The sequence below is a fragment of the Lates calcarifer genome, unplaced genomic scaffold, assembly GCF_001640805.2.
Source record: "Lates calcarifer isolate ASB-BC8 unplaced genomic scaffold, TLL_Latcal_v3 _unitig_5776_quiver_344, whole genome shotgun sequence".
NCBI classification, from domain to species: Eukaryota; Metazoa; Chordata; class Actinopteri; family Centropomidae; genus Lates; species Lates calcarifer.
Window position 1 is genome coordinate 385001 of NW_026117718.1, and position 13830 is coordinate 398830.

The window sequence follows — 13830 nt, forward strand, 5'->3', positions numbered from 1 at the left end:
CCAACTTCTCCCAGGGTGATTTCATTTTACTTACAGACTTGTCCACCTCACTTTCATTGCCACTGTCACCAAGTCTCTGTAAATAATATTAATAGTACAGTGCTGCTCTACCTGAAAGTGCCCTGATATAGCTTCTGTTATGAATTGGTATATAAATAAAAATTTACTTAACTTCATCAGACTTAGTAGTCAGAGTAGTTTATACCAATGCAAAATTACCTTGTCCTGCTTTAACAACAGCAAATACCATATGATGATACACTCTTATTTAATATGGAGTCCTGTAACAACAAATGTAATTTCAAGTATTTCCAGTTTTGACACAGAGGTTTAAGTAGAATAAATACACCTTCTGAAAAACACTTTGAAGCTCGGGCGATTTCTTCAGCCACAATAAAGCGGACTTTCACCGCTGCATCATTTTGTGCTGTAACTTTTGCTAACATATTCTGCTGAGAATGCAGGCTGCTTTTTAATTCTTGGACCTTCTGCTGCTTTTCTCTGTGGCTAAGGTTAGCATACTTAGCTCCGTGCTTGGTGTCGAAGTGCTAACGTAAATACTATTCCACTGCCTCGAAGACATGTGTTGTCTTCAAGCACAAACATGAATTCACTTCCCCATCTTATTAAACTACCTTTCGTCTGCATTACCTTTTTTTCTCAGATATTTCAGGACTATTTGCTTTTTGAACCCAACCTATCACTGACTACAAAGCTGCTGTAGGAAATGGCTGATATTGAGACACTGCCATCCAGTGGCTAGAAGCTTTCATTGCACAGGTAACAAAATCGAGATGCATTCACTGTACCTCTGTAAAGCAGCACAGGATTTTATTTTATGATAGTCATGGTCTTTGAAAGCTCTCGCAAGCCACATAAAATTAAGTGTTTGACATGTCTGCCCCAAATCTCCTAAACTTAACATTTTTAGCAGATTTAAAGGCACATTAGAAGATCAAAGTCTTTGGAAATTTTTAAGCCAAAAATGGAGTCTGTGCATGCACGCATGCCAGACTGGTAAGCTTGCAAAACTGAGTGTTTTCGAAGAAAGTTGAGCTGATCTCGCATAGGATCCCATTAATTTTTTAAATTGATAAAATTAAATAATATAAAATTGCCCATAAATAGCAGGAAAAAAGTTGAATACAAGCAGGAGTAGAACCTCTGATTGTTGTTATTGTTGTGTCGCAGTGGCTTAAATTGCTGCAAGCTAGAATGAACTAGATACAGTGGTGGAAAAAAGTTTACGGACACCCCATGCATTTGTGAAATATTGCATTAAGAATCACTCTTAGGTCTTCAAGAGTAATTTCTTTTAGTACAGTCACAGCCAAAATACTAAACAAATCCTAAAAAGCCATTAAAAACTTAAAATTGATTGGTTCCATAAAAATACATAAGAAATTTTGAGTATTGGGTCATTTTGGTATCAGTGATCCACTAATGAAGGTCGTGCTTTTTATTAAAAGACACAATTTTTGTTGCCGTGCTTCGTGTCTATATAAAGCCAGCACATTTGAAAGTTCTTCAGAGACAAACATGGCTAAAACAAGGAACCTAACACAGGAAACACACCTGAAGATACAGATTCTCAGTGAGGAAGGGTACAGCTGCCGCCAGATAGCCAGGAAGTGCAGATGCAGTCCTTTAGCAGTTGGATACACTCTGCAGAAATACAGACGAACCAACAGCTTGGAAGACAAACCAAGATCTGGGCGTCCAAAGGTTTTCTTCAGCAAGAAATGACCGCATCCTGATCCGCATGTGCAGGGAAAACCGCCGAATGACATCACAGGAGCTTCAGCAGCAGTGGTCAAACCAAACTGGTGTCCAGTGTTCCACCCGCACTGTACGTGGCTGACTTTTAGATCGTGGCTTAAGGTCCTACAAGACTGTCAAGAAGCCCCTGATCAATGAGAGACAGAGGTTAGCCCGGCGTCGTTGGGACCAAGCACACAAGAACTGGACAGCCAGGAATTGGAAGAAGATTCTGTGGTCAGATGAGTCCAGCTTCCAGCTTTAGAAGCTTTATCTCCAACATGTACAGTACCTACTGTCAAGCATGGTGGAGGCAGTATCATGGTTTGGGGATGCATGAGTGCTGCTGGTGTTAGTTATCTCACTGTCTGTGATGGCACATTGAACTCTGTATTGTGCCATTCTCGAAACCCACATGCTCCCTTCTGCACGTGCACTGTTCTGTCGAGGTCAAAACTGGATGTTTCAACAAGATAATGCCCCTTGCCACACAACCAGGGCCAGGAGAACTTGGCTGCAGGAGCACTGGATCCAGGTCTTAGAGTGGTCAGCTCAATCCCTGAACATGAGCCCCATTGAAAATCTGTGGTGGATTATCAAAAGGTCTGTTTCGTGTTGCGTAAACCAAAGAATTTAGAAGAATTAAAAGCAGTAATTCAAGAAGAATGGGACAAGATTACCCCTCAACAGTGTGAAAGGCTCGTGGGGAACATGCCAGCCAGGATTAGAGCTGTTATCCTGTTGTTCTCTGTTATTTGTTGACTTTGATACCGACAATGTTGAGAACTGACATATTGAAACTGTCAAGAATTTAGTTCTGTTAGTTTTTCTTGTAAACAATAAACAAAAAAATATCAGTTGTATTTGTTTGTGTCTGTCTAATGCAGCCACACCTTTTGAAACACAAAAAAGATTTTTCCACAAATATTTCATGATGATATATGAGATTGCGTAAAATTTTAAGGGTGTCTGAAAACTTTTTTCCACCACTGTATGAAACTCAGCTGAGTAACTGGAAATGATGAGCTTGTGCTTTCCAAGAAACATGAGCTCAATTGGCCAGATGGTGGTGCTGTAATTAACACACTAAACTTTTGGAAAGGCCACATCCCCTCACACTGTAAGTCCAAGAACTAATTTGCATAATGTAAAAAACAGCAAAATTCAGTAAACAGTAAACTTTTGGGATTCCAACCGTCAGCACCAAATTTGGTATACAGCCTTTTGGGATGGAGATACACAATTCCATTATAAATGGTCATGATCAATCAAAAAACATTGCCATGGGCAGGGCTTAGCAGGAAATTGGCCATAACTCATTAACAGTTTGTCCAATCTTTGCAAATCTTCATACTTTGTCATTATGGGGTACTCAGTGTAGATTGATATTAGAAAAAATGTTTTTTTCTTTTTTTTATTTTAGCATAAGGCTGCAACATAGCAAAAAGTGAAGGGGTCTGAATACTTTCTGAATGTACTGAGTACATAATGTGAAAAAACAGTGATGTGTTGAAAGAGAGCCTTGACTGAACTCCTAAGTGTTGACATTTGTGCACTACAGCTGTTTAATGTTACTGTCAGTTACAGATATTACAGTTTGAGTTTCACTTGTTGACCTTGAGTTAGGGAGGCTGTCAGCATAGTTTACACCAAATGAAAACCTGAAATGTAAAATGTAGCTTCCTGATTTTAATTTTGTTGAGTATTTTTTCACTGTGTCTTGATGAAAGGCCCAGCAGCATAATAGTTTTAGATACACACTGCTGGATGTGACAACAATATGCTTATTTGAACAGTCAAACATTTAGAGAGTCTTGCCTCTTGCCAACTTCTGATCACTTCCCTGGGAGAAATGTTCACTGACTGCATAACTCTGGCTAAAGTGGCTCTGATAATTCCAGTCTCCAGTGTGTTCAGGCCTCAGAACTGAATTAAAGGGTGATGAAAAGTCTAACAAACCTTTTGATGCAGACTTACCCTAAAATAATAGACCTAGGTTGTAAGGATCTTGGATTCTTGATTCTCTCCTTGCCAAAGAGATACACGTACCTTTTGTATCCCAAAAAAAAGAAGAAGAAAAGAAGACACCTTTCCTACATCCCCTTATCTAGTGATAGCAATGTGGTAGAACTGTGTTACAAGCCCACAACTCCTTTGTTTTTATTACTAGGAGGACACAGATTTTTTTTTTTCTTACAGTGGACATAAAGGTTTTGTATTGGCCTGCAAACAGCCTGTGAAACTGTTTCCTTCTACTTGAACAGGGTTGTGTGTTAATGATGACTTAGGTTGTATGCATTTTTTTTCTTACAAATGGAAGGTTTCTAGACAATTCTATTTTGGACCTGGTGTTGTAATATTTCATAATGACATTAACAGTATTTTCTTAAAAACATGTCAAACATGAAACCTGCTCATTGTTCATTGAATTAATAATCCTCCCTCAACGGCAAAAAAAAAAGTACCTTGTATAAGAACCCCAACAGCAGAGACTATCCCTGTGTTTTCCCACCTGCACCTGGTTTCTCCAGCTATATTTCTTTTGAATAATGCAGATATCTAGGCTACATATACATGTAAGCAGGTTTCTCATCACCTCTTTACATTAGTACAACATACTTCAGATGGATAAGATATCAGAGTAGTTGGATGCAAGGAGATAATTACACTAAGTAACCAGGTTACTACAGTGCATGTAAATGTGTTTTCTGATTAAGTGTGTAACCTAGTTTCAGTGAGTAAAATACTGCATGTAAACGTACAAATCAAAGAGCTGGATAAAACTGTAAGAACTGAAAAATGAATGGAAAAAAACATCTGCAATCTAATGTGAGAAAAAATATAGCTGCAGTGAAGTGGTTTCCAGTGTTCTCACCCGTCTTGTCCTGAATACCAGCCAGTCTCCACATGGTGGTCTTCTCAGTGTGGTCAGGCTGGCTGGGATAGCCAGCTGCTGGTCTGATGCCCTGGTATCGAACTCTGTGGAGGTCTGAGGCCTGCAGAGCTTCATCAGCATTATAGCCCCACAGCTCCTTACGCACACGAGCATGGAGCTCCTCAGCAAATGCCTGGAGGATAAGCAGTAGGTCACAACAGAAACCAAAGAAACACCATGGCACCAACAGTTAATCTGTCATTCAGGTATAATGACTCACTGACCCATGCAATACCAACAGTGATAGAGGCCTGGTGTGTTAGGAAGCTGTTCATACTGTACCTCAGCCAGGCGGTCAGCCAGAGCTTTGACCATGATGCTGCTGTAGTCGTCGCCCTGAGCCTGGAACTGCTGACTCAGCTCCTCAGCTCCAAACACACCCACAGCAAACACACCAATGTAGTCGGCTACACCGCTGTCCACAGGGGCCACAAAGTCAGATACACATAGGCAGGGCTCTGAACTGGAGCCGTCTTTCTCCGCCTGCAGCATATACACATTTGTGATGATTACTTTACAATGTGTTATCTGGCTCCATCGTAAAGGTCAAATTCTAAGAAAAGAATACTACATTGAAAAGACATCTGCGGCATGACAACTGAAAAAAACCCTACATGTTAGATAGCCTTGCTAAGCAGCATAATACTTTGTATACACCAATGAGCCGAAAATACTGTCTGTGTCTCAAATAAGTCAGTCACACTTACATAAAAAAACAGTGTGTACACAGCATATTCACTGCTGTAGTGCATGAATTTTGACGGAGTAGTGTTGTCTCAAATCAAACATAGCAGTTGTGCACTTACCGGAAATGACTGCAATATTTGATCTCTGGCTGCTCTGCTCACTTGACTTAAAAATGAATGTTTTACTTTAGTGTTTGAGCCCACTGTTTCATGCAACTCCTGAGTTCCTCAGCAGGACTTTGACCTTTTTCTTAGACTTATATTACAGTATGTCCCTCACCTGTTGCCGTAAGCCATGGAATCTGGCAATGGGTTTGGTGTCTCTGCGCACTGTGCCATCATCTTTGTACACATTGATGTCATCGCCATCACTCTGGGCACGCCAGAATCCCACCAGGCCTTGCCCCTTGAGACTGCTGCTGTCAATCATCTGGCTGAGCAGCTGCTGGGCATCATCAAAGACTCGACGAGCCTCCAAACCTTCAGGACCCAAATATCATTGAGATAAGACATGGTTTCACTGTTTGGAGAGTGCTGGGAGTGAGGCTAATGCCACTGTGGTTGTATACTTATTTTAGCATTCAACATGATTTGACTGATGATGCACTATGCTCTAGAAACTGTACAATGGTCACTTGCATTTGCATCAAACCTGTGCATTCACAATGTATACATTAATGTATACAGACTTACACACTATCAAATGTAACATTAAAGCTCTTTACATTTATCCATTAACTTAGCTTAGTTAATATTCAGTAACATGTTACAGTAACATCTGTTTTGTGATGTTAATCCATAATGGATCCAGAATGGATTTATCTTTTTCATTCTGTAAATAATCAAATAAAGTTTTAAATGAGTAAAATTAATGATCTTATTTTTAATCATATAATATGTTTTCTTCATGCAAATTTCTATTTACAAAAGTGAGTGTTAAAATAAAATGAAATGCATGAGCAACATGTAGGGTAAAATATATAGCAGGATAGTGGTTAGGATTTATGAAGAGCCCTGACAGAGGACTGAGCTCGTACCAACAGTCTTGTCATTGAAGATCCTGGGGTAACCTCTGTTGGGGTACTTTCCTCTCAGCTGCCACACGTCAAAGAAAGGCTTCCAGTCAATGAAGTCCACCAAACTGTTCAGATCATACCACTGAAACACACGGGTGCCCAGAAACTGAGGATGCACTGTCCCAGAAAGACAAACACAGGGAGCACTTGGTTTTAATTTAACTGGTAGTATCATATACATAGGAGTAACAGAGTTTTTATAACTGGTTTCAATCTTTCTTTTTTGTTCAAAAATATTATTGATGATTTTGAGTTGTTAATGTTATAGACAGAGAATCGTCCGAATAATTCAAACTGCTGCATTACATTGGGAATACTCATGGAAAGATTTATTAAAAAGAGAGTCATCAGCATATAAATATATTCTATGTTCTTGTTGTCCTAGTTGTATGCCCAACAGGCTCATATGTCTGCTATTTGCCATAGCCATGGTTTAGAAACTATATTATCTATTAAGACACTGGCCACTGGGCTTGTATATAGAATCTGAATCCATCTAAGAAAGCTCTTTCCAAATCCAAATCTGGGTAGAACAGGAAATAAATATGAGCATTCTATTCTATCAAATGCCTGTTTGGCATCCAGTGATGTTACTGCTGTGTCTTTAGCATCATATATTTCAGAAATTATATTATGGAGTCTTGTTATGAATCCATGCTAGTCCAGGATACGTTTGAAACAGTTTGTGGATTAATGTTTCTTTTTTTTATCTCAGTTAAATTTGAGAGGCATTTCAATAACGTTCTAAAGTGTTTACATTAAAATCAAATGTTGAGACTTTGGCCTTTATTTATTTGATTTGTTTGCTGTGTTCAGTTATTCATTTAAATGTTTAATTAAAATGTTAAACAACGGTAACTGTGTATTTTTTTGTAACAAAACAAATATGCATAAAAATAAGGCTTTTATGAAAACACTGAATAAAAAGTTGCTTACCAACACACAAACCATTCATAATTGCTAAATTAGGCTAAAATAGGAGGTTCTGAATGATTCTAAATGAAAAGCCATTGGAGCAATGGAGCACTGGAGCCGTAACAGTCGCTTCTAAGCGACCTGAGCTAAGAGCCAAATCTTTGAAAAGAGCCAGAACTCCCATCACTACTGGTGAAAGAGAAAAAAAAAGCAACGGCCACACACCCCTGATAACTTACCTTTCAAAGCTAGTTATTAATTAGATTGTCATTCAAACTAATAATAATTGAATGCAGAAGCAGTTATGTAATATGAGAGAGTAGATATATTTATATAGTCTTACAGTTACAACTGGCCGTCAACCACAATGCTGATATGGCCCGGGCCCCCCCTGATCTATGCCCACTCACCTGGTCTGGGCAGAGAGAGCCAGTCTATATGTAAAGCCTTCTCTCTGGCCTGGGAAAGAGACAGATATCGACGATCCTGGGGGCAACAGAGGGAGATGGAGGATGAAGAGGAAGACAGGGCAATTTTATTTATTTAGCACATTTCACTACAAGCAAACTCAATGTGCATCACATCAAAATCAGTGCACACATCCATCCAGCTAACTGATATCATTAACATCAGCTTATTCCTAACAAATTAGTTGTATGGCAATAAAGTATTGAATCTTTAGAGAGTATTATAAATATAAAATGTTTTAAACTTCCAGTCTCTCAACTTCCTGTCAGTGATTGTGACTTACTACAGTTGGTAACTTCTCTGGCTCGATATAAATAGGGCTTGATTACACATCTTAGACTGACTAACAAACATCACACTTGGAATGCCCAGCTCAGTACACGTCTGAGAAGGTGCATAAGAGATTTACACAGTCAAGAATGTCACCACCTCAGGTCTTAAATTCAATGGTGACGTTAAGCAAAAACTAAATATAGATCACTTGGAATCAAGTAAAATAAGATTAATATGGAATAACACCAGACTTATTCTTTAAATATGTGGTTTGTTCTTAAAAAGCTTCTGTCATTTTTATCAAGCTTCTTCCTCCAGCAGCATATTTTCATTTTTCATGCAGTGCACAGCTTTAATGGCAACAAATTAATAATCTAGATGGAGTCTCAGAGTTCATTTTTGTTTCTTATGCAAAAGGATATTAAATTTGACAGTTGACTTTGAAAAAAAAAAAACAAAAACAAATGATCCTGTCGGAAACTGCAGAAGAGACATGAGAAATATGTACAATTATTTGTGTGTTTTAATTTGTTTGGAGGCTGCTGAATCTAGTAGACATGCATTATTTGTGACACTGGTTCAAGACATGTGGATGCAACACTGACCTGGAAGACAGTCACCTATGTGGATCACTGCATCCAAGAAAATACTTTTAAATCACAGAAACAAAATCTCCCTTTGCACCTACCCTACTGGGAATTTCTACCAGCCACTCTTACCTTCAGAGAGTCATAGTGCTCCTGCCTGATCTCCTCATATTCCTCTTTCAGGTCATCAAAGTACTCTTCCTTTACTGTCTCATCCAGCAACTGGGAACACTGACAGACAGGAGAAAACACATTGTGAGGTTCTAGTTTTCACTCTCCTTTGTTAGTTGGAATTCTGATGAGGAGATTTCACTGAAATGTGGTGCCATGTTAAGACTGCTGATGGACTGCTATGGTTTTTACAGGATTTCTTAACAAAGCATTTTTGAACATTTTCTAATGAACAGCTGTTACTGACCCACGACTGTCCTTCTATGTACATTTCGATGCAGATCCAGAGACACACTGAAATGTTTCTGTTTTTTCATAAATATTTAAATAATTGTGCAGCATTGTGCTCTTTCATTGAAAACTCTGAGGCACGTCATCACAAATGTTCCAGATCTGTTCAGCGCATTAAAGCAGATTCAGGTCAGGGGTCCAGGTACTCACAAGCATCAAATCTGCACTCATTTAAATCCATTTGTAAAAAAAACATGCTTTTACTTTGTCTTGATTGGATGTTGTGTGTAGTCTGTTGTTGACAAAATTTTTTATTCATTTTAAATGAATACTACAAAAGCAAAAAAGGCCACTAGGACTTAAGACCACAGAAAAGTCCCAGTGATCTCAGGTAGATGTACATACCACCACCACACTCCTGGAGGCGTCCAGAACATGTACAACAGGACAACTGTAACAAGGGGCGATCTTCACTGCTGTATGTGTCCTATCAAATACAAAGCACAAATGTCTGCAACCCAACAGAGCACTGCGAGATATCAACCTCCTCTCATTTTGAACAATGGAGTTACTACTTACAAAGCTTATATAATGGATATACATCTTTAAAAATACAGAAGAGTTTAGCACCACTTAGCATCCTGTGTAGTCCTTTGGAGGATACAAACAGCTACATGTCCCCTGCAGCGCACATTATAATTACCTGCTTCCTCTGAAAGTCGTACCACTATCCACCTGCTACCCATCACATACAAATGTTTTTTTGATCAGTGTGGTATATTTCAGCCTTATCATGCATTTAAATGTGTTTGTGTTATTACTTTGATGTGGTGGCTCCTCCAATCAGCAGTGGTGTTGTCATTCCCAGTCTCTCCATCTCTTTGGCCACATAGATCATCTCATCCAGAGAGGGTGTGATGAGACCAGACAAGCCAATGATATCTGCAGGAATAGAAATAATACACACCCAACATTACTGCTGCTGATATTACAAGAGAATAAAACTTAATACAGCAAGAACAGTTTGAATAATTTGCACTGGCAGATAAATGCCCCAGCTAGTATGATGGTATGTTTTAGTCTACAGTTGTTTAGTTTTTTTGCACACATGCTTGCACATCTATTCTGTGTTGCACTGTGGTCCCTGACAAGCAACATTTTATTTCCTTGTATGTATGACATGCATATGTGTAGAAATGACAATAAAGCTGAACTTCAACTTTATCATCTTTGTCATCTTTATCACAATTTTCTAAAATATGATATCTATGACAACACGCAACCTCATATGTATAACTTTACCTGCTTTGTATGTGATGGCCTGTCTGAGGATCTGATCACAGGGAACCATCACACCCAGGTCAATCACTCTGAAAGAGAACAAGCACCACACCTGTCACAGTACCAAACTGGTTTGAATCCTACTTAAAGGACAGGAACCACTTTGTGTCTATAGGTAATACACATCTGAGCTGACAAAAAATGACATGCAGAGTTTCCCAAGGCTCTATTCTGGCTCCTCCTCTGTTCAAGATGTGCACCCCCCACTAGTTCAGATTATGAATAACAACAAAATAAATTAACATAGCAATACAAGTGACACTAAAACGGTGTTTAATTAAGAAAAGATAAAACTAAAGTGATTCCGAACACTGGTGCAGGAGTCCTTACTAAGTCTAAGAAAGTGGATCATATTAGTCCAGTTCTCAGATCTCTACTCTAGCTTCCTGTCTGTCAGAGAACTGATTTCAAAATCCTACCGTTAGTTTATAAAGCACTGAATGGTTTAGGGCCAAAATACATTTCTGATCTGCTGCTGCGTTATGAACCATCCAGACCACTCAGGTCATCAGGGACTGGTCTGCTTTCTGTCCCCCAGAGTCAAAACCAAACCTGGAGAAGCAGAACTCAGTTCTTATGCTCAATGCGGAACAAACTTTCAGAGAACTGCAAGTCTGCTGAAACTCTTCACCTGTATATATTGTGCATATGCGTATTGTCTTATGTTGCTTTTACATTTTGTCTGGGTGCCTTTTATATTTTATGTAAAGTTCTTTAAATTGCATTGCTGTTGGAATTTGCTATACAAATAAACTTGCCTTGCCTTGTCCAAATTCATTTAACTTTTACCATATAACGTTCTGTTCATGTACATTTTGTAGCAAGGGTCCCTGTCTGCTCAGTTAAGACCTGATACTATTCCACTGGCATTTGAGGCAAGCAGACAGAAAGATTTAGGGTTGATGTGTGTTTGTGATCTTGTTGTTGTTTATGATGAATTTCATTGTGTCGTGACTGAAATTCATCTGTTGGTTATTAGGGATGTGATCAACACTGCAGCTGTAGTGACACCTTGAGAGTTGCTTCAGTTGTGATTTATTGCTGATAAGGATGGCTGGCAACTGAAGCTGGTTTTATCTAAACAGAAATTAGTTAGCACTGTCATTAAATTAAATACACAGGACCCAAAAATGTGACTATTATATGTGACTTTTACAATAATCAACATAAACAACTACAAACAGAAATATTCTAAAAGAAAAAGAACTCACATTTCACTCAGCCAAACAATTACTTCCAGGAGAGAGCCCAGGGTTCTACTGCAGGGATTTCAAAGGCCTCACACCTGCACAGGCTCCCATACATATAGGATCTGATCAAGCCAGACTCCTCCTATTTCCTGCTTTCCTCAGACCTCTCCTCACAGCATTAACTGCAGATTGTTCCTAATTCTGCTTAGAGCCTATAAAACTTGTGCTGACCAGCCTGTGCCTGCATGCTCATACAATATTACAGAACATAAGAATAAACCTCATACTGTCAACGCCACTATGATCAATGTTTAACCTCAATCAGATCCAGCAGCTAATGATATGAGTGACAGCAGGAGGCTGTGATTCTACATGGAGGCTCCTGATGTTCAGCCATACACTGTCAGTAAGAGCAAACTAAGTCTGCTCCCTGACTGGTTGTTTTAAATGTTATTACCAGTCAGCGTCAAATATATCTACTGTTATTTACAATGCATGTGAGCCAAAGTGCAGCTGACAGACTGAATATACTGGGAGGGGTGTGGTGGAAAAACCTAATGCTTAGTGAATGATGGCTAGTAAACCATTAAAACTTATTAGCAAACCAGTGTTACCTGAAGTTGTTACACCCCAGCACCACACCTACGATGTTCTTGCCAATATCATGGACGTCTCCCTTCACTGTAGCCAGAACTATGGTGCCCTGATAGGGATCCTACAGACCAAGGACAAAACATCAGGAGAAGTCGTGAACAGGATGAAGTGGCTGTTTTCTACTTGTGCATGGTATTGTTTGTTTTAATGTTGCTCTCATGGCTACAGGAATACATTATTCAGGAGAAGTCCCACAACTGCATTTTCTGCAAAAAATATACCTTCTAAAAATGACATTTAATTAATATGTGTAATTTTATATCTCATGGGTTATATATTTTTTTAATCTCATCATTTTATCTCATTACAGGTTTGTGCCGGTTTATTACTATTATTTGTCTTCTGCCGTGAGGACCACAAACAACATTTTAGAAAGGCCAGGTCCCTCACATTCAAGGTTTGATTGACTTGAAATTTGACACACAAGTCTAGCTCAATGTGCTCTACAAAAAAGCCTCTTGGACCATAAACATGCACTGTGGATTTTTTTGCTAATTTATGTTTAATGCATAATTTATTATGAATAGAGCTTCTTGGACTTTGGCTTTATCAGCACCAAATTTAGTATACTGTTTTGGGAAACTGAGAAACACATTGTGGCTTTAATTTTGGCCGATTGAGCTGCTTTCTTCTGTTGAAGGTCAGAGCCAGAGAATTAACATTTGCAGCCACATTTTCTTTGATTTTATTTTTTTATAGTATAATGTCATTACAATGTGTCATATTTTTTGTTTATGTACTTTGTAAGTTAAGACAAGTGATATACAACCTTTTCCCATGTTCTTAAATCTTAATGGAAACATTACAAAAATCATGAAAAATAATACATTTAAATAATACACTGAATGCATTAATATTCAGTTGAGACTGACCGTATCCTCAGTTGACCCTGATGATGCCATCATCTCCTCCCTCTCCTTCTCCATGAAAGGAATCAAATGACTCACGGCCTTCTTCATAACACGAGCTGACTTGATCACCTGCAAACACACAAAGACTTGTAAAGCCTCTCTGGTTTTATTACAGTAGTTTTAAAATACTAAAATACAGTGGTGGCCAATGTTTTGTTCAATCCAATGTTTTGTTTAATCCAATGTTTTGTTCAATCCAATGTTTTGTTTAATCCAATGTTTTGTTTAATCTGAGATGTTTCCGTCTGAACATACCAACCAGCGGAAAGGAACAACAGAGAGAAATACATGATTTGAATTAAATGTGGGTCACATTTAATGTAAGTGATGTATGATTTGCTGCAGGCTATTTCTGATTAATATTCAATTTATTCTACCTACACTGATCAGCCCCAACATTAAACCACTGTCAGATGAAGTGAATAACATTGATCATCTTGTTACAATCCAGTGTTCTGCTGGGAAACCTCCTTCATTCATCTGCATGTAACTGTCACTTACCACCCACCTAAACATTGTTGCAGACCAAGCACACACCCCATGGCAAAAGCACTCCCCAATGGCAGGGGCCTCCCCCAGCAGGACAATGCTCCCACCACACCACAAAAACTGCTCAGAAATGTTTTGAAGACAA

At 38.8% G+C, this 13830-nt stretch overlaps 1 protein-coding gene and 1 long non-coding RNA gene across 3 annotated transcripts in view; one reads left to right on the forward strand and one right to left on the reverse strand.

The window, feature by feature from the left end:
- Positions 1–13830, forward strand: part of LOC127141897 (uncharacterized) — a 156271-nt gene that overhangs the window by 74422 nt on the left and 68019 nt on the right. The window lies entirely within an intron of this gene.
- mtr (5-methyltetrahydrofolate-homocysteine methyltransferase) overlaps positions 1–13830 on the reverse strand; it is a 41225-nt gene that overhangs the window by 4277 nt on the left and 23118 nt on the right. For both annotated transcript variants that reach the window (XM_018666485.2, XM_051069065.1), the window contains exons 21-31: positions 13158–13265; positions 12246–12346; positions 10403–10470; positions 9922–10042; positions 9506–9587; positions 8831–8929; positions 7781–7856; positions 6417–6572; positions 5660–5859; positions 4976–5176; positions 4634–4826 (exon numbers count right to left, since the gene is read on the reverse strand). In XM_018666485.2, the coding sequence (XP_018522001.1) occupies positions 4634–4826; positions 4976–5176; positions 5660–5859; positions 6417–6572; positions 7781–7856; positions 8831–8929; positions 9506–9587; positions 9922–10042; positions 10403–10470; positions 12246–12346; positions 13158–13265 (1405 nt within the window). The remainder of the gene's footprint in view (positions 1–4633; positions 4827–4975; positions 5177–5659; positions 5860–6416; positions 6573–7780; positions 7857–8830; positions 8930–9505; positions 9588–9921; positions 10043–10402; positions 10471–12245; positions 12347–13157; positions 13266–13830) is intronic.